Source organism: Xenopus laevis, chromosome 8L (genome assembly GCF_017654675.1).
Source record: "Xenopus laevis strain J_2021 chromosome 8L, Xenopus_laevis_v10.1, whole genome shotgun sequence".
Lineage (NCBI taxonomy): Eukaryota > Metazoa > Chordata > Amphibia > Anura > Pipidae > Xenopus > Xenopus laevis.
This window is the reverse complement of record NC_054385.1, coordinates 56,056,695-56,082,758: the sequence shown is the minus strand read 5'-3', so window position 1 is coordinate 56,082,758 and position 26,064 is coordinate 56,056,695. Positions and strand designations below refer to the sequence as shown.

The 26,064-nt window shown below is 37.4% G+C and overlaps 1 protein-coding gene across 1 annotated transcript in view; it reads left to right on the top strand.

Annotated features, from left to right (window-relative positions):
- tmem182.L (transmembrane protein 182 L homeolog) overlaps positions 1-18,701 on the top strand; it is a 29,071-nt gene extending 10,370 nt beyond the window's left edge. The window contains exons 3-7 of the mRNA XM_018229949.2: positions 2,825-2,981; positions 3,443-3,554; positions 6,090-6,188; positions 12,773-12,910; positions 16,472-18,701. Coding sequence (XP_018085438.2) covers positions 2,825-2,981; positions 3,443-3,554; positions 6,090-6,188; positions 12,773-12,910; positions 16,472-16,701 — 736 coding nt within the window. The 3' untranslated portion in view covers positions 16,702-18,701. The remainder of the gene's footprint in view (positions 1-2,824; positions 2,982-3,442; positions 3,555-6,089; positions 6,189-12,772; positions 12,911-16,471) is intronic.
- Positions 18,702-26,064: the final 7,363 nt, after the last annotated feature.

Here is a 26,064-nt window from a genome sequence, read left to right as displayed (position 1 = left end):
ACAGATTTCTGGCATTATTTGCAGAATTCACACACTAGATTAAATCCTTAGTATTCAGCCTAACCAAATCGGAACCCTAACTGTAACTTTGAAGCTCTTAAAGGAGAAGGAAAGGCATATTTAATTGGGGGTGCCAAAAGTTAGGTACCCCCAATTGATAATATATACTTACAGTAGTTCACACCCCGGGCAGGTGCTGGAGTGATCGGCTTCCTTCTTCTTTTTTTTCTTCTGGGTCAAGGTAGTTTGGCACCCTAGACAAGGGCTTCAATCAGCCCCCCCCCCCACATTACCACTTCTCACCTTACCATTATGTTTTTTTAATAAAGAATTGTTACAACACATTAATGAATGACACTTTTCATTTATAGAAATATGTAATGATATGAACAAAAATAAGGAACACTAAAAATGTCAGAAAAACCAAAACAACATTTTCAGTAGGATAATTTTATGAGCAGCAGCCAAAATATTGCCCCCACATCTGTGCCAACTGCAGCCAAAATATTGCCCCCAAATCTGTATCTGTGCCAGCAGCAGCCAAAATATTGCCCCCAAATCTCGTCCAGCAGCCAGAATGAAGTATCAGAAAACAAGGCCAGTCTTTGGGTTTTCTCTGTCTGTGCAGCAGCAGCTCTCTTCAGTGCGCACCACACCAATGCACCAGGCAACCAGTTCTCTGTGTGACATTGATGTCTGCACGTGTTTCCTACAGTGCATGTGCCACAGCACGTTAAAAAGCACCTGAGACTTGGAGTACTTTAAACAAAGGTACATGCTGATGCTGCCAAATAAGAGGGAGCTGGGGAGCACTGCTACCCACACTAACCCATACAAATCACACACCAAGTGTGGTAGGCCTTACACCATATATAATTAAAGGCCTACCAGGGTTTTAAAACATTTTTTAAAAACAAAAAAAATTCGCCTTAAAAGTGTATTTGGGGGAATAATTGCGCCCTAATAATTGCGCCCTAATAATTGCGCCCTAGGCAGGAGCCTACTCTGACTACCCCTAGTTTCGGCCCTGTTCTTCAAATTTTCCAGGGCAGATTCATGTGCAGTAGAACGAAATAGCCGACTTCTTCAGTAAAGTTGAAGTTGCTGATGTTACTGAATACCTACACACCTGCTTTGCTCTGCAGGGGTCCGTTTACTAAAGTGCGGTAAATCTGACTTTAAGTTTCCTCATGTTATCGCTGAGAATATTTTTACGCTAGAATATTCGCAGTCATTGCGATCACTTGCGGTAACTACGTTAACGAACCAGCTTACGTTAGCGGTAATTTTAGCGAGTTGTGAATTTTCTGGTGACAAATTATGTTTTTGCGAATATTTATGCTATAAAATAGTCTTGTTTTGTGGCGGTTATTATAGCAATTTTTACTGTGACATTTATGGCCAGAAATGCATATTCAAAACTCATAAACTTTATTGACTGATGATTATACCATCCAACAACATTACCAAAATAACACCAATCAAACATGTATGCATCATATAAACCTTCTGCCAATAGAATCAATAGCTACAGATCTCTCTCCTGTCAGCAAAGAATGATGGGTAAAAAACAGTATTATGGGATATTTCTTGCCCCTTGAGAACTTTCTGGCAAAAAAAATACTTTTACGCCACTACATAGGTGGCGGTAAAATTTTGCAAATATTCTGGCGTTAATTTTGTCTTTAGCACATTTCGCTGTTTAGTAAACCGGCCATTAATGTGAATGCAATAACTGGCGAACAATTATTCTTGCGCAAGAAAATTTGCAAATTAATTTTTACCGCAGGTTAGTAAACTGCCGATAACATATTTCGCGAAAATTCTGTCTATATATTGTGCGAATATTTTTACCGCACTTTAGTAAACGGACCCCTGTGTATGATAATTACCACATCTTGCAACTCCCATCCCATACACAAGTGCTGTCCATGTCATAGACTAATTATCCACTATTTCATATGTTTGGGAGCAGGATTGTTATAAAACAAATGTCATTGCAAAGACATAATAATCTCTTGAATGGACACAGTCTTGAATTAGAGAATTATTATTGTCATTATTATTGATCTCTAGGGGGCAGACTTATGTAGGTTTAGTTTAATAAACAAAAACGCACTCATCTTCTGTTCATTCCCATGAGATTTTTAGACCATATTTATCATAACCATATTTATGGCAAGTTCTAACTTTTACCCATAATTTCACCTTTACTTTCACCCATACAATCTTAAAAATCACATAAGAATCAATAGAACATGGGTTCTTTTGTTAATTAAGCTTTAAACTCACATTTTGATAAATCTGCACCTAGGTATAATATGAAGTAGGCAAAAGAGATCTTAGAAAAGAGGGATTTGTTTTATTTCGGCTATGTTCTTTAGTTCTAGTTTTCACACTATGATAAATAAGGCATCACAACTTTCAAGCAACTTTTTTAATGCATTCCTGTGTGCAGTAATTACCTCAGTTATTTGATTAGATATAGGAAGAGAAGCAAAGTCTTTTCTGTAGGAAATTCCAGAGCTAGAAAATCACATGTTATCTGCATATATTCAAGGAACACAACAGACCAGGGCTATAATCATGCACACAATCCTTAATGATCTGCATGTGTTTACTTTGCATTCGCCTCACAAGTTGTGGTGATTTTTTTTCATACCACAACTGTTCAGAGGCAGAAGGTCATCTGCTTTTAATAGTTCCCTTCCAGCACTCCTCTGAGAACCCTACACCAGCTATTAAACCAGTGTCCCAAAATAGCACCCTTCCTTTCATTTACCAAGCCCTGCCACTCTGTTTTTGTCTGTCTCTTTCTGAACAGAGCGTCCACCAAGATGAAAGTTGGAATCGCTGCTTTGGCTGCTGGTATTATTGGTGGGATTGGAGTTCTCTTATTCCTCATTGCATTTGGAACAGACTACTGGTTGTTGGCAACAGAAAATTGTAATGTTTCCAGAGAGCGCTCTCCTGCTGCCGAGGTAATCAAATGATCTCAAGCACTGCTGCCATTTGTGTGATGGAATTTGATCGAAATTGAGGCTGGACAATATGGTTTACTCCTAGTGATTTCCATACACCAAATACTGTATAAAGCAGTGGATATTTGTTCACTTTGAATATAGATCAGTTACAGTCAGTCTTCACATATGTGGTTTCTGTCATTGCCTGCTGGTTGGCATTGGTTATAGATGTAACCCAATTCTGAGGCATTTTGTTTTGTTCTATAGCAATCTAACTTATAAGAAATGTATTTATTTTAGAAATATAGAATGCTGTAGACTAATACAATATTAGATTTACATCATAGTAATAGCAATTTAGCATCTAGTAAATAATAATATTAATTATTAACAAACAACAAAAACTGCTTTGGTCGGGATATACACCCGGAAGTGCCATGCTTTGTGATTAGTAGTTAAATTTTTTTCCTTTACCTTAGAATACAACAGATTCTCCAAAGCCCACCTTGTTTTTTCACCACGAGGGCTTCTTTTGGAGGTGCTGGTTTAATGGGGATGAATATCAAGAGACAATTTGGAACTTCTGGTTTAGTGAGTATCATTTACTGATAGGCACATCTTTTGTGTTTTAGATGAACTGCTGTGCATTAAATATATTTAAAGTGTTTATTTTTCACATACTAGGCCAGATTCAGTGAGAAAAAGGTTTATAATGTGAAAACTCAAGGATGAGATTCAATTTGAGATGCATTTCAATTCTGAAAAACATCTCAATGTTTATCACTTGAAAACTCTATTGAAGTCTATGGGAAAAAATCTGGAAATGAATTTGGAGAATAGTTTATATAACAGGTATGGGACCTGTTATCCAGAATGCTTGGGACCTGAGGTTTTCCAGATAAGGGGTATTTCTGGAATTTGGATCTCCATAGCTCAAGTCTACTAAAAAATATTTAAACATTAAATAAACTCAATAGGATGGTTTGCCTCCTATAAGAATTAATTAAATCTTAGTTAGTTTGCACTTTTTCCATTATCTGCAGGTTTTATAGCAGTTTTTAAAAAGTTCTAGGTTAATTATTGAGAAAAAATCACTTACTAATAAAAAAAAGATCGAAGAGTGAATAAGGCAATGATTCTAAAAGTTATAATATTATTTAAACATTATTTATACGTTATTTAAAAACATTATTTAAATGTTATTTAAACATTTAAACATATAGTAATACAGACAAAATAATGCTCTGCATGGAAGGCTTTCTTTTCAAATAGCTTTGTTCTTTTTAATGAATAATTTGCTGTGATTCCCCCTATATTCCACCCAAAGTCTTTTGACAATAAAGTTGGTAGTTGGGCCTCCACCCAGAAGTTCACTGCAGATTGTTGTGTGTGATAAAAGCCACAACATGGATATTTATAGCTCCATATGTCTTCATGGAAACGGCCATGCTATTAGCAACGCCAGTTGCCCAAACTTCTATGCCTGCAAGTCTAAACATCCTGTCTGCAGTCCAGCTGCCTATATTTGTATTCCAGTATATTTTTCTGGTTGCTAAGAACTCATGTCTGGTTATTAAGGCAGAAGGCATAACTGTTGCCCTGGCTTACAAAAAGACATTTGTCTCACCCAGGCTCCTATTGCTAAAGCTATGCCTGTTGCCTTGGGTTGCACACAAAATTGGCCTAGTTCTTATTTTAAATTATAACGCTTTTACCCTGAACTCCATGTTGGAGATCATGTCCTTGCCCAGTGTCAGAAATTATAAATGCTTACCTGGCTCTTAGGCCAGATATCTTTATTCAAGAAATATTTAATTGTTGCTTAGACCTTCTGAGCATTAGAGTTTCTGGAGGGTAAAGGTATTTTAATGGGCAAGATATTTTTATTCATATAATGTTTAAGTGGTTCTTATACCTTTATGACTAATTTGAACTTCTTTTTTTATTAATTCAAAAGAAAGAAAGAAAAATAAAACCCTGTATGTCTTTATATTCCAAAATCACTAAAAACAGTTTATACTACTACCAATAACTACTTAGGAACTTATAAAGTACTTGTGACAAGCACAAGCACTTTATAAGTGCCTAAGTAGTTATTGGCAGTAGTATAAACTGTTTTTAGTGATTGTGGAATATAAAGACATACAGGGTTGTATTTTTCTTTCTTTCTTTTGAATAAATAAAATTCAGTGAATTGGTGATTACACCCCACTGTGTCTTTTTTAAGGTAATAAGTTGCTGAGAGTATACAAACTTTCTGATAATTTGAACTTCTATTGTGATGAATGCAGAGTGTAGGGATCTTGTAGGGATCCCTGCATTCATTGTCATGTGCCTGGGCAATACTCCTGCTTTACAGAGCAGCACCCCAATAAACGTGCATTGTTGGCTTTTGCAAATATAAAGTGCTGTGAATATCAGACTCTACATATTAATATGTAATATTGTGTTGCTGCACCTGAAGATATAACATGGGAGTAATGAAGTGCCACCTGTAGTTTTTTTTTGGGTGCAAGACCCACCTCTTTAAAACCTGATACAATCTGTTGCTTGTATGCTCCTGGTTTTGACTGAGTCTGTCTATGGCCAGTAACCAGCCTGACCCTTGTTATGTATTTTTATTTAACCAATATCTGTTTGCCTATGGCCAAGAGTACAGGTTTGCCTAATACATTTCCTCAGTCTGTGCATTGTTCTAGTGCTTCTCTTCTTTATCTCCATTACCTCTAACCAGTTATCTTCTGTTGACCTATTTTGGATGCTGTGTATTCCTTGGAGAACCCCAGGGAATTGTGCTCCATGACCAGGTAGCAGCTTAATATTACAGAGCTCTACTGGCCAAAGTTTCTGTGCTTGCTCTGGGTATGCTCCTCAAAAATATAATTTAAGTGAATTTAAAGGCGCTACAATAAATCTTTACCACATTGAAAATCACTCTATATTTGAAGTCGAGAATTATGTTATAGATTTTAGAAAGTGAAGTATGGTAACACATTTTTCCCTAAACAGGAAACAGGTTGCTATCAAGAGAAGACATCGATTATATAAGGAGCATCTTTTATTTGATCTCTCATGCCTTTATGTTACTAATTATTTTTTTTTTAATTTTATTGTATTATTCTTTAGCTAGCCAAGCTCACCCCAAGCACTGCATCCATGGATATCTGTTTCCCATGCCCATCGCTCTAGGACCTGTTCCTCATCCATCTTATGATCCCACTGCAGGTATGGCACATTCACTTTGTAATACCCTTAAAGCACTGCACATAATCTGCACTTAATCCTGTTGTTTTATCCCTACAAAGCTGGATGTGTTCATGATGGTATTAAGCATGTACTGTTATTATGCCTTCACTTTCAATTTCTATTACTATGTTCTTGAATAAAGATTCTAGAGACCAATGCAGGTCTGCAATTGCTTTTGGGATACAGTATGTAGGTACAATTTCACAGTACAAATCCTTACAAACCATCACTTGCATTGTTCATACACACACATTTGCATACAAACAAGCACACTGATAGAAATACAAAGATATCATTATCAGTGTCCCAGGTACCATCATCTAGAAACATTTTCTTAGATTGCTTGATAATAATCTTCCATGTGAGAATATGTCTCTTTTACATTGCAGCAAAGTCTCCCTTTTTTTGACTTGCTCATAAAATCCAGAACTTAGATAAATGAGGAGCTTGTTGGAATTCCCTTAGGTAGTGGGAATGAATTGATACATATTCCATTCCAGAATTTAGGTCCCAATAGTTACCATGTTCTTTCCCCTTTAGTTCCATGTATGTATGAAAAAGCTGCATACATGCAGGCAAATACCATATCTAATGTAAATTGCATATTTTGTTTAACATGCTGAAAATGCAAATGTGTTCCATTTTTTCATTGTTGTGGAACAAAATTCATGTGTCTTTAAAGAAGGATCATCTCACTCTGCAAGTTCGGGCTTTTGCACAAAAGTATCATATTTACATATAAGTCCCTAGTGCTATAAAATACCAGTAAACTGTTGATTTTTGTTTCTTAAAATAAAAAACAACTTCTCCCGACGTCACTAATTGTGATGTGTATTGATTAACAAACAAATAAGCATCAAAGTTCAGATAATGATAAGACTGACTGGTTTATGCACTTGTTTTTTTTTTTAACTTGGAGTTCCTCTGTCCCAGGTGATGCCTGTATTTTTTCTGTTTTGTTTTTATAAATTTGTATTTATTGCATTTATGGATGGATCAGACAAGGCTTATTTAGCTCAGCAAATATTACTATTGTTCCTTTATTCACTATTTAGGGAATGTTAGTGGTTGAAACAGCTGAAATGCCCATTATATTGAAATATACATTCAGTCTGCCACAGGGTGCAAAATAGGTCCGTTCCTACTGTCTGCCATATATGTTGATGCTGGTGATAACAATAGTTCTGCCTTGCACCTGCCGGCATTGTGCTCTACACTACGAGCTGTATTTTTAATATGTAGAGTGCAGGTATACTTTCTTAATGAACACTAATTGTATTGTGTTTATACATATATAAGGCCCACTGTCTGTTACAATGCACTTAAGTATATGTAATAGTTACTCAGAGGGGTTCAGTTACAAAGTTCAAAAGTGCAATTTATTGGTACTTGCAATACTTTTTTTTTACTCTGAATTCCAAGATAATAGTGGGTGCTGGGCAACTGGAACAATTGGTCAACACTCACCCAAACCACAAATTTGTCAAGTAGGTGCACGTGCGAGGTTGTCCACTCCAACCGGATAAGCAATGCAAAACGAAATCACAGCACCATGCAAATCGTGTATAATCTTAAAAAGCCTTTATTGGATTTTCTGGCTTGGATCTCAAACAAACAAGGTTTCAGGCCTCTATGGCCTTTTGTCAAGTTTTGTCAATAGTGGGTGCTGGGGAAATATCTTCCAAATCAACTTGCATGCTATGCAGCTATGCAGCAATACAGACACAATTTAGCGTTCATTTTGCCAAAAATGACATTGAATTATGGGTTATAGATTTCTAGTTTTTATAGAGTTTAGTTTTTGTCTCTTCAACATGTAATAATTTACAGTGAAAACCAGGAGGTTTATACATTTTGGCAAGTTCTCGAAACGTTTGCAATCACTATGATATATTGTTATGCACTTCATCATTGAGATGTTTTTATATTTTTAATTGCAATCCTGTTTATAATGTTTTTATATTATTTTACACCTTGAAGAGCCTAGATGAGACATGTTTTCAATACTCTGCAATGTATAGTATTATTAATAAAGTTTCCTTGTATTCCTTGATGCTTGTTGTAAGTTACTTAGAATCATATGTGATTGCTAGTATCTTTGTGAATAAGCCCTGCAGTCTGTATCAGTACAGAATTTATGAGACTTTGCAACCCAAATTATTGTTAGGTTTGGTATATATATATATATATATATATATATATATATATATATATATATATATATATATATATATATATATATATATATATATATAAAACTATACCCTATATTCTGTGTTTAAGTGAAATCATTTTAAGAAAAACTCTATGACACTGAGGGGCCGATTCATCAAGATTCGAATATCGAGGGTTAATTAACCCTCGATATTCGACTAGGAACTAAAATATATTCGATATTCGAAGTCGAAGGATTTAGCGCAAATGCTGCGATCGAACGATCTAAGGATAATTCCTTCGATCGAACGATTAAATCCTTCGAATCGAATGATTCGAAGGATTTTAATCCAACGATCGAAGGAATATCCTTCGATCAAAAAAACTTAGGCAAGCCTATGGGGACCTTCCCCATAGGCTAACCTTGACTTCGGTAGCTTTTATCTGCCGAACTAGGGGGTCGAAGTTTTTTTTAAAGAGACAGTACTTCGACTATCGAATGGTCGAATAGTCGAATGATTTTTAGTTCGAATCGTTCGATTCGAAGTCGAAGGTCGTAGTCGAAGGTCGAAGTAGCCCATTCGATGGTCGAAGTAGCCAAAAAAACCTTCGAAATTCGAAGTTTTTTTACTTCGAATCCTTCACTCGAATTTAGTGAATCGGCCCCTGAGTATTATTTAGGGATATATATTAATCTGGTTATTTTTTTATGTTGCTGCCACCTTAAGCCTAGGTTAATCTTTGAGTAAAATGCCTGTCCAGATTTATTAACCCCTTTCGTTTGAGGCAGGCTTGCCATGGATCTCACTTGCTTTTGTTGCATTTTGAAATATCTGTTCACTAGGGATAAAGGACTATTCTTATCCAGTGCTCACATAGAGAACATGTACCATCTGCCTCCGTACATCAATCTTTGGTATGTGACAGATCTCTCTGTCTGTCAGGACTTCTTCCAATACTGACAACACAGAGCTTTTATTCAAAGGCTTCTTTTTCTTTCTTGAAGAAACATTATCTTTATGGGTAACAAAATAATGATAAAAGGCTTTGCTGTTTGACACATAATTAAATACAATTACACAAATCTTCAACGTTTGGTATTTTATCAAGTACAGGACGACAATACTTCTGTTTTGCATTAGTCATGTTGTTCTTATCTTCAGAACATGCACAAAAGCCTCTCATAGATTTAAACCTGATAGAGCATCATCACAATTCTGACATTATATTAATGAGAATATTGCACTAGTTATCAAAGAGCTTAAAAAAATACTCTCCAACCCGGCTTGTTTTGCAAAGATACCATGTAGAAGACATAAACAGAAGATACTTGCTGAAGGACTATTTGATTCACTTTGTGTAACTGCCACACTTGGAAATATTTAAGCAAGAAAAGCGTCCTCCGCAGACAAGGAATAATAAGTAACACTGTTTGCTGATTTTAGCAGCAGTGAAGGAATGAATACATGATCTTATCATAGAAATATCCAAAACCAACCTTCCATTTCCTGTTTGGTGCCATGTTTAAGCGAATTTTTGTATAGCCCTTTATTTGGCAAATTGACCACATTCACATATTTCTCTTTACCTACATACAAAATTGCTTTGTCCATATGTAAATCTCAGCCTCATCTGTGTATCCCTTTTCTGGAAATTACGCCATCTGCTCCTATTTCTTCTGTGGCTCCGTTCTGACCTTGGGTTAACCCTGTTTGCTACACAGACTGGCCCTTTTATTTACCCGCTGGGAATATCTAGATGTGTATTGCCAGCTTGTTTTATAATTGAACTGTTAAGTGCACTACTTTACTGTGGTGATATGTTCTTGCTTGTGTTCATGTATGCAAAAAAATGTCCAAACACCATGAATATATTCTAAAAAAACACCGAGATGTTTTTATTCATGGACTCAGGCCAACAAATATATTTAGCCTAAACTTCTAACATTGGACCATTATGAGAAGTATTCAGTGAGATGTGGTTAGATGAGGAAATAACCTGCAAAATGCTTAAATAAAAATAATTACCCAGCAGGTAGGGAAGGATTTAGCTATTATACCCCCTAAGCCATGTCTATTTCGATTATGCTGCCATCTAGCATAGATTTTTAGTACTGAGCTTGACATACATGGGCCGATAAAAGCTCATGATTCCAGACTGAGCTGGCAGTTTTTATAAGCTTGTGAATAAGGAACTCTACAAGACCTGCTTGATCGATGGGAGCAATATTGATATTGCCAGCTATTAATATAGTAGCTTTGCCATTGGGTGGGGACCACATAAGCCCATTGATGCAGTCCTCACTTAACAGGTCTCTGTAGGTCTCAGTTATGATCTGATCAATGGCCCCAGGCCCAACTGATTGGATTTTGACCACCTCGCCAAACAAGTGCATCTTACTTTTACAATAATGTCTTATGAAAATATAATTTCCCTAAACACATTCTTTACATTGGCTGTAAAGATTACTACATGTACAAGCCAAGGGGCAGCCCACTTCCAGACCCTGACTTTTGATATTTGACCTTACTCTGTCATGTTTAAAGTGTATTAGAAGATATGTATGTTTGGGCCTAAGAATATAATATGTCAAATGTGGAAGTTGTTTGGAAAAACGTCACAGGGGAGATAAGCTTTCTAATACAATATATCTGTATGTCTTAAATGCACATTTCTGAAAACGTTTCATTATTTGTCAAAAACACCTATGGCTCATAGTCTAGCCTATTTTGATGCCATGAGAGAATTGTGCAAATTGTGACCTTCTTAAAATCTCTTTTAAGGTAGTTTGCATTAATTCAGTGACTTACAAAGTTGTATTTGCAGATATAAATCAAACAATGCAGCTTGCTTCATATAAGACAGTGTCTATAAACTTCAAAAATAGCAATGCTGCAGTAAATGTAAGAAATGTGTCCCAATAACATATTTAGGGGGAAGGGATATTGACTTTACATTCATAATAAAAATAAAGAGTTAGATGTCTAGATAAATGTTTTTTTTAAATGGCAAATAAATACTTTCACATGGACTGTTTACTTCCACATCTTTTCTATGATATTTTCAACTTTTCAATGAAATTCGCCGGAGAAAATCTGCCACAACAAAAAAAAGTTGTTGCGCGTCAAAATTCTCGCGCACATAAAGATTGTCGCCTGTCAAAATTATGACAATTGACTTTAATGCGTTTGGACAAAATATTCAAATCCACCACGACCAAAAAAAAAAAATTTAATTATTTTGACGCCCATTGACTTCAATACGTTTCGCAAATTTTTGTTGTTTCACAATTTTTTTTCACTGTTTCACTAATTATTCATCGAAGCAAAATGGGACAGATTTGCCTATCACTAATTATATGAATTAAGTTCTGTTTCAGCCTGGTTAAAGCACTAGTTTTGGCCTCAGTTGGAAGAAGGTAGTATAAAGATTGAGGTCTACATAGTCATTAAGTTGATCACACTCGTTGTAATTCAACCGCAGGTGGACTGTGTGTGTGGGTCTGTGACCCTTATTGGTGTACATACGTGGTTTATTGGCACTTTACTCACTTGTTTCCATTCAACTGGGAGGGTTAAACTGAGGGTGAAGGTGTGGATGTTGAATTGAGGAAGTAAACCAGCGAGGATTGGGCTTGATACCCACTCTTTTCTAGGTAACTGGTTAATTACCCCCTAATTGGTTGGTCTAATTTCTGCTTCATGGCCTGTATATATCGCATAACTTAATTGCAGTCCGTTTATCCCCCTGATCTTAACAATTATTTTAATGGTTTCCTGGACTTACGATTTTTATGTAAATTATTAGTAAAAGTTAAGTTTTAATTTGTTCTTTGAATCATCGGATCCTGTGATGGGGAGGTGGGGTTAGCTTTCTTTTTCTTTGTTTTCAATTACTGTTAAAACATTACTGCTTGTATAGTGAACATGTTAGAGATGCAGAATCCAGACTTTGGTTCTGGATTTGGCCAGGATTCGGCCTTTTTTAGCAGGATACTGATTTGGCCAAATGTTTGCCACACAAACAGTGCATGGTTCTCTTTAACCCTTCCTGGTGCTATTTTGCATATACACATTTTTTAAATAATAATAAACCTTTAAAATAATAAAAAGAAAGTATGAAAACCATCACAGTGCTAAGTATCCCAGTACCTGTAATGTGAATATAAGAAAGCATAACGATGTAATGACAGTGTCACTTTATGCAGAAAACCAAACACAACTCTTAACGGCTGAATTAAAAGCAAATGGCATTTTGAAAGATATGTAAAATAAGACATGAGAGTTTTAAGTGTTTGACAGCAAATGCCTAGCTTGAAGAAGACACATCTCAAGTAAACATCAGCCTGCGCAAGCACAGATTTGCACTGCTCAAACAACTCTTCAGTATATTTCTATTTTAATTGCCAGTGTACAGAGGATTCTGGACTGCGTTCATCATCCTAGCTGTTGCTGCCAGTCTTGTGGGAGGATTGCTGTTGGTGTGTGCCGTTCCCTTTGTGGCTGCTCGACTCTATAAAGTAGGAGGCGGATTCCTGATCACTTCTGGTAAGATAAGATTCCAAGACTCAGTAATTAGATACACGGATGCTCTGAATGCCAGTTCTTGTGTTAGTATCTGAAGGGGAAGAGCTTTGTAAGAGCAAATCTGATTTATGAAAATCACTTCAGCATACTCTGTAAAGCAAAGAGTTATTTATGTATAGGTGTCTGTTTATTTATAGCTTACTTTTGCTTGTTTTACCATCAGGCTCCATTTAATATGGAACGTGCTTTTCCTCAAGCAATCAGAGCTTTCATACTAAAACCTTTTTATTCCAACCAATAACAGAACATTTTGTTAAATGAATGACTGCCCATCCCTTTAATCAACCAGATATCATCATTGAGAAATTCTTTTTTTACAAGTATTTTAAGAAAACACATGTCAAATTGCTATTTAGATCCTGTAGAACCTACAGCCAGACTTTAGTTTGAAAATTTTGTGCCAAAAAACGCTGGATTCGTAACTTGTGCGCAACTTTGGATCTTCGTGAATTTGCGCAGCCCTGGCTAATCTACACCTGGCGAAGTGCTGGCGCATATTCGGAGGTAAGCAAATTTGCCCCATAGTTTCTTTTATTACATAACTCCATGGGGCAAATTCACTAACCGGCGAAAATTCACCATCACTAGCTTCACGCACATCACAACACTTTGCCAGGCGTAAATTCGCCTGGACAACGCTAATTCACGAAGATCCGAAGTTGCGCACAGGGTACCAAACGCTGGCGAATTTGTGCTACCAATAATACGCTCAGCAGTTCGAAGTTATGCTAGCGTTGGCTAATTTGTTTACGGCGTGCAGTTAAAGTACAATGGACGTATATGTTGCAGCAAACACATTACACTACACAAGGCCAGGGAGCCATATGTTATCAACTGTAGAAGGGAAGGAGGGTATCCCCAAAAATTTTTTCGATCTTTTTCAGCCTATCACCCTGTAAAAAGGAAAAGACGCCAGCGTTTTTTGGGACTTAGAAAAATGTTCAACTTTTTTTTGAGGAACTCCTATCTACTCTATTGCTTAAAAGGCTTATACCTCTTGTGATGCTTTACACAGCAATGAGGTCTTTCTAGCAAGCTCCACTCCCTGTAAAATCACAAACCTTTTTACAAATTTAGCGTTAGAAAATGAGGCAATGATCAATTTTATGGCTGGCAAAGTGATAACCAAATTATTTGTACCCAGTGCATGGCAATATACAAAGTAATCCTCCCTCAGTTTGTATTCTGTTTGATCTGCTCAACGCAGAAAAGGCCAGTTCATTTGTGCAGCAGATAAACAGGAAAAGCCCCAGAGGAGCCTGGAACATGTTCTTGAAGTAAAATCTTGGCAGTGTAGGCATTAACCCTTTCTCTGCTGAAACCAAATGCAGAGAATCTTAATGTATTAAACGCCCCTTAACACAGAAGGACATTATTTCATTTGGCAGTGTCCTGCTGGATTTAGGCCATGCTTGATCACTTGCTAATTTTCCGCTCAGCAGACAATGCATTTATTAAAAGAAGATAGATGCACATACGCTGGGCAACCCTTCTAGTTAAAAGATAATAGCGTGATGCCATCATATTTGGAAAAATGTAAGCACTAAATAAGTAAGTACCAATACTTGTATATACATTAGTTTTAACTGTAAAAATGACAATGGCAGGATTTGTTATATTGCAGTTGAAGCAGGAGAAGGAAAAGTGTGTCCCATGTCATTGCACCATCCCATTATTTTGTCCGAGATCATGTGACCCTGCACACCATTAATTTGCTATCTCTCTATCAATGGGAGGTGCTACCTATTACCTTTTGTTGCATTTGTTATATTGCAGTCATTTTTACAGTTCAAACATGTGGGATATTTCCATCATTTGGATCAAACCTTAAGTCAGGGGTCCCCAACCTTTTTTACCCATGAGCCACATTCAAATGTAAAAATAGTTGGGGAGCAACACAAGCATGAAAAATTCCCTTGGGGTGGCAATAAGGGCTGTGAATGGCCATTTGGTAGCTCCTTTGTTGACTGGCAGCCTACAAGAGGCTCTACTTAACACTATGCTTAGTTTTTATGGAATTAAAATATGCTTCCAAATGTCACGACCGGCACCTAATACCAGAACAAGTGCCAAGCACCCTGGTCTCGGCTTGGCTTCACCAGTAGTGTGACCACCATTGGGCTTTGGGAGGAGCCCTCAGCTTACTTGGGTGCCACCTGGACTTAACGAGGGGTGCAAGGGGAGATGTTCTGGCTGGCAAAGGGGCACGGCTGGTAGCAAAGTCTTTTGGGCTGAAGGTCACGGTACAAAGGATTAGGCAGAAGGATGGTCAGACAGGCCGGGTCGAGGCAGGCGGAGAATAAACGTAGTCAGGCAGGCAAGGGTCAAACCAGGAAGTCAATCAGAGGGTTAATCAAAAGAGGTAGTCGGTAATCAGGCAAGGGTCAGGATCCAGAAGTCAGAATAGTCAAAAGCCAGGCAGGGGTCACAACAGGAATCACAAAAAGGTTCAGACAGAAATATCTTAAGCTCAGAAGCACCAGGAACAAATCCTATCACAGGCAACTTGTCAGCAGACAGAATGGGCTTAAATAGTGTTTGAATTTCACGCCTTTGCGCGCTGACGTCATACGCCAGCGTGCCTGCGCCTTTAAATGGAAAGGAGGCGCGTGGCACACGCCCTATAGAGGAGCCGGCGCCAGCGAAAACACGCTGGCTCGGCTAAGAAGAAGGATGGTGCGGCGGACGACCCCGCCGTACAGGTACCCTTACACCACGCCTGGAATCCAAAAATAAGCACCTGCCTTAAGGACACGGAGAGCAACATCCAAGGGGTTGGAGAGCAAGATGTTGCTCATGAGCTACTGGTTGGGGATCACTGCCTTAAGTCTATTAAACAACAAAACCCAATAGGCTTATTTTGTCACCAAAATGGTTATGGGTGAATGAGTGAATAGAATCACGTACAAGGTACTGTTTTAATATTATGGAGAAAAATAAAATTGTTTAAAAAAATTATTTGCTTAAAATGGACTAAAAGGTCTGTTGAAGTCTGTTGTGCTTCTCATACTTGTACTATTTATTTAATATTTTTTCCAAAGAGCAGACTGAGTTTCTATTTACTGAACATATGCATATCATTAGGATATATCCTGTATGTTAAGGCTATTATAACACATGTTTTGTCAGAACTGGCTTTAGCAGAGTGGGAAACCTATATTAGCATAAATCTATGGTATTTCAATTTACACAGAAATGGTTAATCAAGTACATCCACAATTCTTTGTGCAGAGCAACAACACCTTGCTCAAAGTTTACGTACTGGTATGTGTGCACTTAGCAACTAGAATGATGTATGAAATGTGCCCCAAAAATAGTCTCTGACTATTGCCATATATCTTCTTCTCGCTCTATGCTTTTTTCTGTCATCCATATGAACAGTTTGGTCCTGCTGACAGATCTAAAATATGATTTCATGTTGCAGTTTATGTTGTAAATGTACTGTTTGACAGTAGCTTTCTGCTGCACGACCAGTATAGGAACATGTGCTGTAAACTAATCCACAAATAATTTTGTTTGCAGGAGTATTACTTGTGTTACTGATCGTGCTCTTCGTCTTGTGGAAGGAGTTTGCTGCTGACCTTCAGAGGTACATTCTTCTTGAAAGAAGCCAGGCATGTTTGCCTGAAACCCATTTTCATGTTTATTATGGATGGTCCTTTATGTTTGCTGCTGCTGGTACCCCACTTGTCCTCCTCTCTGGTCTGCTGTTCCTTTTTATTGGAAGAAGCATATGTGTAGAAGAGAAATAAATGATAAAGAACTGCAATCACATTAAAGACTATTCCTCATTGTAGATGTGGGCACAAAGCAATCCAGTTGAAGAACTTTTTATGTTTATATTCTTCAGCAACCAGCTGCAAAGCTTATAATTACAATATTAAGTAAAATCCTGCTCTCAATGAACAATATAACAACGGTAAATAAACATTCAATCGGATGTTTGAAATAGTGTAGAGATATATGCACTTTTTTCAGTATTCATACTGTATAAATATTTTAGATACGTTCAGCCTTCTAGATGTACTTTTTCTTAAGTGAAACAACATAAGAAGAAGAAGATTTCTCTCACTTCACATTTTTCAGGTGATGCTGAACTACAAAAGCCAAAATCCCTGGCTCTAAAAGGATTGAGCTTCCTCAACAACCATGATGGTTTTTGCAAAAATATTTTTAAGGGCTTCTAAGAAGAGCAGAGAGGTCATTTAAATAATGCCTAGGCTAGAAATTTCTCGATTGTCAATCAAGTTGCTAATGTGTTAAAGTAATGTACCACTAGAGATTAGGTTACAATTTCAAACTATTATCATATATTGGGCCAGATTCAATTCATTGAAAGAAAGTTATCTCATGGTTTATCACATGAAAAGCCATGGAAAAAATTCAATTAGAGGGAAAAAAAATTCTCCTAATTCACTTCCAGTTTTTCCCTGTGAGATAATTTTTCTGAATTCATTGCATCTCAAATTGAATCTCATCCATGACTTTTCACGTGATAAACCTTTTACTCACTGCAGGGTCGACTGGGGGACCCAGGGCCCATCTAGGCTGCTGCCTCAGGGCCCCCCTCTGGCCCCCTGCCGCAAAAGCACGCACACGTGTGCTATGTTTTTCCCACAACCAGCTGGTTGCTGCAGGAAGAAGAGCAGAGAGCGGATATGGGTTTTTTTCCCAGTGTCCCGCCAATCCAGTCCGACCCTGACTCACTGTAATAACAATGGCCCATTGGGCCAACTTCAAAACAATGAGTAAAGTTAATTTTATGGTTATCACATGAAAACTTATTCAGTCCCAGGAGAAAAAACTTTTCCAGTTTTTTTATCCCCATAGACTTCATTGGAGTTTTCCTGTGATAAACAGTTTGCTCATTGAATTAAATCTGGTTCTATGGAGAAATCTGGAATTAATATGGAGATACAGTAAGTCTTTGCTAAGAGAGAGAACTTTTCTAAGTAGCAGAGAGCTTTCCACATGGGGATATGGGGGCTGCGCTTTATTATAAGGACTTATTTTGTTTTCATAAACTTACAGACACATGCATTGCACTTGCAATAAATCAACGATTCTCATGATTTGATTGGGTGAACTGTTTTAGCCAGTGCAATGATAGCACTTCCTTTATGGGTCTATTCTCATGTGCTATCACATTATTGCACACTCATGAGCTACACTGTGAGTAAGGACTTTGAAGCTGATCACTGCTCTTAGCTCCCTACATACTGTTATCTTTCTCAAATTCATCTTATATATGTAATTGATTTAAGTGTTTCAAACCCTTTTTTTCACAAACGTGATATGAGTTAAAATCTGTATCTTGTACAATCCTAAATATTATGGAAAGTCAGTAAATGCCTTCACCCTTAGAAAGCTGGAAACAAAAGCTGCACACTTTCTGTTGGAAAAACTGTTCAATTTGGCTAAGGAAAGAGTTTTATGTTTTACAAAACCAACATACAGTATCACTGACATGTGTGAAATAGTTATTTTTTGAAATGGTGGGTTTCATAATTGGGCTGTGCTTTGGCTCTTTCTTTTATGTACTGTCTAAATAATAAATAATCTCTTCTGTTTTGGCTGGGAAGGGGCAAATGCCCACTACCCATTAATTCATTGGCATGATTGTGAATCAGTGTGGGTCATAATATATGGATAATTAATGGGGTGGACATTTTTAGGTGGTGGTTACCTGTTCAGAGTGACAGAGTGCTTCCCAGTCACTTGCTGGAATAAAATAAATGCTAAAATATAAAAACATTTTAATCAAATAATTCTCATTTTTAAATATGATTTCCTTTTCTCTGTAATAATAAAAGTATATTGTACTTGATCCCAACTAAGCTGCATGAATCCATGTTGGAGGCGAAACAATCCTACTAGGTTTATTTAATGATTAAATGGTTTTTAGGCAGGATTAATGTATGAGATACAAACTTATGTCCTGACCCCTTATCCGAAAAACCCCAGCTACCAAGCTTTCTGGAAAATAGATCCTATACAGTAACTATCAGCCTGTACCTTATACGAGAAGTGGTCTACTGAGAAAATTATATACCTCCAAGTGCATAAAAAGAAAATGAAGTTATATGTATTGCCGGCTGTAAAGAATACGTCAAGTTCTAGATTAAATATATCACATAATAATAGCTAATTATACCAGATATATCTCTCATCAAATCACATACGTTTTTTTTATAAAACAATGTCACAACTAACTGAATTAAATAACCCAGTGGTAAAATATTATGACTTTAAAACTCACTTTCTGTTCAATAAATACATCATATATGAGAACTGATTAAAAAAAACTTGTCTTAAAATGGTTGCATCTTATCCAAAGTTATATATTAAGCTTCAGAAGAAAAATGGAAGTTCTGATTGGTTGATTAGCAGGCAAATGTAATAATATAAGGTTTTGTAAGTCGTGACCTGATTCAAATGCATTATTTTATTTATACCCATGATATCTTATTGACCATTATTGCTGCACATTATTTGTTCACAAACTATATGGGGTAATGTAATTAAAAGTCTCGAGATTGCCTTTATCTAGTAACCCATAGCAACCTATCAAAAGTAATTACTCGGGACATTTTTTTCAGGGAAGATCTTAGGGCAACTGATTTTTTTGCTGTTAGAAGCTCTCCAATTCCAAAGTGTTGATTTATTTTGCATACAGAGCAAATCTCACTATAAGAGGGGTAGTTATAATTTATGAGAACTGTATAAAAAGATATGTTATCAGCAGTAAGAAGGAGTGGGCAGTAGGGGGCATTACGGAGGAGTTTCCCTAGTTAAACCTTTTTACTACCATATTATAAAGTAAAACAATAGTAGAATTTAAATCACATTGGCTCCTTTGGTTAGTGAGAAGATGTGGAAAGCTTGATAGAAGGAGGCTGGGGCAAGTGCATCAGTATGCGGAGAACCCAAAGGTTACAATGTTATCTCCCAGGACTGGGCTTAACTACTGACAAGCTAGAATCTTAAATAGCTTGCTTTACCCTAGCAGGGAGCCCCATTAGCACAGGAACCATAGTGGTAGCCTACAGATAGTGGAACCATCATAAACCACTTTGGTGGGAATTCAATAGGGGTAATAGAGCAGTTGGACCCCAGAGGAACAACCAAGGTGGGCCCAAGGGCAGTATTTAGATCCGGTGCCACCCTAGGCACCAGACTTAACAGCACCCCCAACGTACGAAAGTGACAACATTTGCATGGGGAGGGAAAGAGTTTTCTTTAGAAAATGTATTCAATTATATAGGTGCCTGAAAGCCACCCCCAAAAGCTGCTGCCCTAGGTATAGGCTATTTGGCTGCTTATATATAAGTATGGCTCTGGTGGGTTTTAAGGAAGTATCCTTGGGGAGTCATAGTGGCCCCACTGTAAATTATCACGTAGCACTATATCAATGTGTCGTTATTGTCAAACTAGCAAGTGTAACATTTACACATGTAAAGTACTCTGTTGCTACAGGTCTATTTAACTATAGTAGCCAATCATCAGAAAGTATTTACTGGTCACCTGTTCAAAAGCAAGCATCGTATTGGTTGTTATAGCTTCCTAAAACTGGGCAAACGCTGTGTCTTTTATTACAAAATGGAGAGGTTGAAAGTGCAAACTTCTTACAGACCAAATATACAAAGCACACATATAAAACATGGTCTTTTGTCATACAACCATCACCACACATGTGTAGTTTCCCTCAACTAGTACAACAGGGTCAATATTTACATGTTTATTATTACAACTCAAACCTTAAAGCTCAAGTTGGCCCACTGATCTTACCATAATATGGCCATTTCTTCTCTGCTCTCCTACTCTCACACGTGTTGCAGGATACTTGCAATTAATTGACATAGCTATAAAAAGTGGAAGTAATGAGTCTTGAGAAATATAACTAGGTACAAGAAATAGAATTTCCAAGTATACCAGAGTGTTATTGTAATATAATGGATTTGTACAAAACTGAGGACTTTGATTTCAGGGGCTGAGATCAGTATAATTGTCTTAATTATATTTTAAAAGAGTTAGCATCGTATTTTCTTGTAATAGTCAAAGAATGTATCTGTCATTTTATAGTGGGCCTTTTCTGTTCTCCATTTAAGAATGAGGAATGAAATATTAGAAAAATTGATATACCTGTATCCCCAAATAACAGCATTTAGAAAGTAAACTATCAGTGTCTAGTTTGAACAACAAATTGTTGAAATTTGAATTGTACAGCTGTTAAAGTTAGTTTATAGCTATGTGAGGCGGTTTATAGTTATAGTATTGGGCTATATTACAGTTAAGCCAGCAGATGGCACCTTACAGTGCCTAGAGGGTTATTCCCTTTCAGGAGCCTATATACGAGAGTGAAGGAGCAGGGAACTTCCTCTTTGGTCTAGGAACATTAAGCAGGCAGGATTGAAGGCAGTTGTGGCCAGACCAGGTGGTCTGATCCTTAGAACTAGTAAGTAGATAGTAGTGGGTGTGAGATCACTCTAGGAGTAATAGATAGAGAGGATAATTTGCAAGCACAGCCTTTTGTCCCAACGAGGAGTGAGTATTTTGGGGTAGAGCCCCTGGACAAGTGTGTGCCAGTTGGGGATGTAGGTTAATGAAGGTTAGAGGGAACCTACAGGAGCTGCAGTGAGACAGCCTAAGGGAAGCTTGTGTGTTGGACACGCCACAGGAGTAGCGGGAAATATTTTGTGGGAAAGAAGGCCCCTTCAATGTCCCCAGCAATGTATGACACAGTAGCCTTAACAATATGTGGAATTCACATCACTAGATCCTGCAGTACTTCTGGATTGCTGCCACATGGCAGGAGGCAGCTTAGTGTTTGATTACATGCATCTTCTTTATATTTGGATCGTGTTGCCCCTTGCCCCCATAGAAAGCTGTAATTATTGCACCCTCTTGCTCCTGCCTTCACAACTCCCCAGGGGTTCACTACACAAGTCTGCTATAGAACTTATAAGATATATAGAGAACAGATCATAGATACTCCTGGACACAGAACTTCAGTAACGCCTGATTGGTTACGGAATAAGAGAAAATATAAATTAAACAGGCTATGAGACAGCAGCTTGTCTGGTCCACAAAATTTAGAATTTATGGTAGTCATAAAAAGTTGCAGTTGCAGAGCACAGAATACATGCTGATTAAATTATACTGCAGTTAATGTACTCATAAAAAGTGCTCAAATGCATACTGCAGGGCCATGAACTAGATGGTTATAATTGAAAATGCAGCACAATTACTTTTGAGTTAAGAGAAGAAAGGAAATGACAGATCACAACTGCTTGTTAAAATCATTCTAGACCGTGGGGTGTAACTAGATGTTACTGGGCCCCACAACAAATTCAATTTAGGGCCCCAAAATATTGTTAAGTTGGCCTATTTTTCCAAGATATAATAAAATTGCTCCTTAATTTGGGCCTCACTGGGCCCTCTACACTCCAGCGCCCTGCTGCAACCGTAAGGTCTAATTCCTCTGTAATTACGCCCCTGCTTCTAGATCACTTAGGAGCCATTCGCCCAACACTGCAGAGCCTCTACAGCTGTTCCATTTACTCTACATGACCTCATGTGTACAAAGTAGTAGATGTGTATAAGATCAGGCCTCTGTTTATGTTATAGTTATAATTTAATAGTTTATACATTTTAACCATTTTTTCATTGATTTTCATTAATATATTCATGTTTTGATTTATCAGGAATGGTCTGGTTATACATATCTGACATCAGAGCCTGAGAAATAGATGGTTATAGCTATTTCGCTAGATGTTTGCAATTGTTTCTTGTGCACTTGTTTATTATAAACATACCTGGATGTGTTAGATGTTCTTCCCATTTTGCATACACACACATGCATAGCTAGAAGTGGTTGTGGTCCTGAAGCATGTTTCTCATTGTGATCAATATGGGGTTAAATAGCTCGGAATCCATGCTCGAACTGCATCATTCTCCATCCTCTGTTAGGCACTGGTCCTGCAGCTAATGTGCAGTACATATGATAAGAAGGCAATATGCGGAGAATGCCATCGTAGCCACCTAAAAGCGAATGAAAGTAGCATAAATAATTGTGGTGTAGAAAGGCTTTCTGTTGCACCTTGCCTATCACTGACAATTTACATATCTTAAGGAAACCTTTGTCAGCTTCTGTCATTTCTGCACTATTATGTGCCTTTCTGGATAATTACCAGTTAATGTGCAAAAGCAGATGGAAAAAAAAACCTTGAAATTTCTGATAGAGAATCCTCAAACCTCTCCCCTTATCTGTGCATAGCAGCTTCCAGATTTCAAAAGAAGTTTCAAAACCTTTGTTAAAAATGTCCCTGATTCCCAGTTTGAATGAACCAAATGACATTCAGCTGGAATTATTCAGCTTTTTTCACAATTAAATTCTATTATCGTGAACTGTCAAAGTAAAATGGTAGGTCTCTTAACTAATGGGCCTGATGTTTGCTAGCATTTTTCACCGAGCAGGTTGTACAAAGCAGGGTGCAGTCTAAGTGCGAGCAACAACGAGAGGTTTACTGAGGAGCTTTGACAGTTTTGGATGAAATGAGTGAAATTTGGTTTTTCATGAAACAATAGCGATTAGACAGCGGTTTTACTAAAGTTGAACACATTACTGAATGAAACCAGTTCTGTGCCTAAAGAGAATACCCTACCATGCATTCTAATACATGTAGGACTCATCTGTTCTTGTGAAGCGGTGTGCCTGAGGAATAAGGGCTGTATTTATCAAAGTTTGTAAACTCACAAAAAATGAGAGGTTCTTACTTGAATAGTACTATTTCTCTTGTTTCACCTATTTAGAAAATAATACATTGGGTGATTTTTTCTTTTAAAACTCTTTGTGATTTATGTATTTTAGCACTGTTACATATTTCTGAATTTTGCTATAGATCACTAGATGATTAGTTTGGGGGTTATTTACTAAAACTCAAATTAATCTCAGTTTTTATGAGTTTTTACGAACTGAACTAATTTATCAATAATGTTTCTCAAAAAAATGGAGAGAGACAGTCAAAACGCTGCTACAAAATCAAGCGGCAATTCGTATCGTAAGATTGACACTAGGAAAACTCATTTTTATTTAACTTTCTCTGTGAAAACGCAACTTTTTCAGATTATCAAACGAAAACCCTGAATTAATCGGATTATCCAGCGCAGATCACGATGTCAAGAAACAACTTCAGGGATATCTGCCATTGACTTCCGCATGACCTCAACAGGTTTGAGATGGAGTATTTTCGGGTTGGATTTTTACCAGTTTTGGATTATGATAAAAAATGGGAGTTTTTATTTTTCCACGAAAAATTTAAGTTTTCCCCCTAAAAACCCTGACCAGAAAAAAATCAAAAAAATGAGCCCCCAAATGTCAAAAGTGCGCAATTGCAAACTATATAAAATGAGTGCACTACTATGAACACCGAGTGCAACTGCAAAGTGCAAAATATGCAACCACCAGGTTTATACCCATAATGAAGCTTTTTCCCCAGAGTTTTAATGTAATTACAGCCTCATTCTGAGTTGCATCCCCTGCAATTGTCCTGAAGGATGTCTCTAAAGGAGGCCATTGTGCTTTTTCTGACACAAATCGGAGGCAAGCTACATCTAGCATTTTCAGAGTGGATTGCTTCACTTCCAGAGTGTGTGTTCAAAATGGCATTTGCATTTGTATCATTTTGCACAAGATGCACCTATTGTGGGGACCATGAAGCTACTGCCAGGTCCAGGGTAGCAGTAGCTCCTGGCAGGCCCGGACTGGCAATCTGTGGGTTCTGGCAATGCCAGAGGGGCTGCTATAAGGTCCCATAGAAAGTCAGTATTTAGTGGGCTGGTGGGGGCTGATTGGGCCTCTATGTGGGCTGATTGGGCCTCTGTGTACATGAAATGCCAGGGCCTATTTTAAATCTCAGTCCGGACCTGGCTCCTGGGTTCCCCAGTGTCAGTAGGCGCAGTTAGACACCTTTCATCAGAAGAGGCAGGATGGACCCATTGGCAACCATGTAGAAGTGCAGCAATGCATATTGATGCAAGTACCAAAATAAATTGTGTCAATATGTGCTCTCCATTTTGTACATTTAGAGCACCCCCACTTGTGGGTGCATTCATGAATGAGACCTCATGAGTTGCTATTATACGGTATAGTTTAGTCATTAAATGCAGATAATAAAATTTATAATTACACAATATTCATACTTCTGCCTTGTCATTGCGATTATAAATGGTTCTCCAATTTGACCAGTTAGGGATTATGAAAACAATTTGCATTGCTAATAGATCTTGTACATTTTAATTTGTGGAATAAAACAACAGTGCTCTAAGAAACAACTATTGCAATGTAAACTACACAACGATTTAATGGCCATTTGTGTACATTTCCTATAAACTTGCTCATAAAAAAGCACATCCACTGCTCTACTGAACTAAATGAAACCTCACCTTAATTAAGTGCACATTGTATACATTTGTATAATCATCTCCCTATAGTGCCTGTAACTTGGCAAGGGTATGCATAATGGCTGGATTTACAGCAACAATTTAAGACAATTATAATTTGTATCCTGCTCCTAAAATGACCAGTGGTCTCACTTAAAGCTGTGTTTATATGTTATACTGTCCCAGCATAAAGTGAAGCTATAAAGTTTGAATACCTTTCCAATTCTTTTTACCACACTGGTTAAATGTTTAGGCATATGCAGGGCGAGTTTTGGGTTTAGTTTTACATTTGTTTCTGCAAAAACTCCACAATCACTTCCCTTTTATCATATCTATATAATATACTAGTGAAAGATATCCTTAGAAATGGTGTGTGATAATGTCATCAGTTCTAATTGGTGTGATGTAATTTATATCACATGGCTCAGTGAAACTTATGTATTGTAATAAATAATGTACCCCCTACTGTAAAATATAAGGATATCAAAAGTCAACTCAGAGTTCCATCACCTGTATAAAGTCGCTTGCCCTGCGGCCTCATGCCCTTATATGGACATGGAACTCCCCGGTGATTATATTTCACAGTAAGGGGTACATTACTTACTATATAATAAAAACATCGCTCAAGGGACATTGGGGGTCTCAAACCATCATGCAAAAATATCCTAGATTTG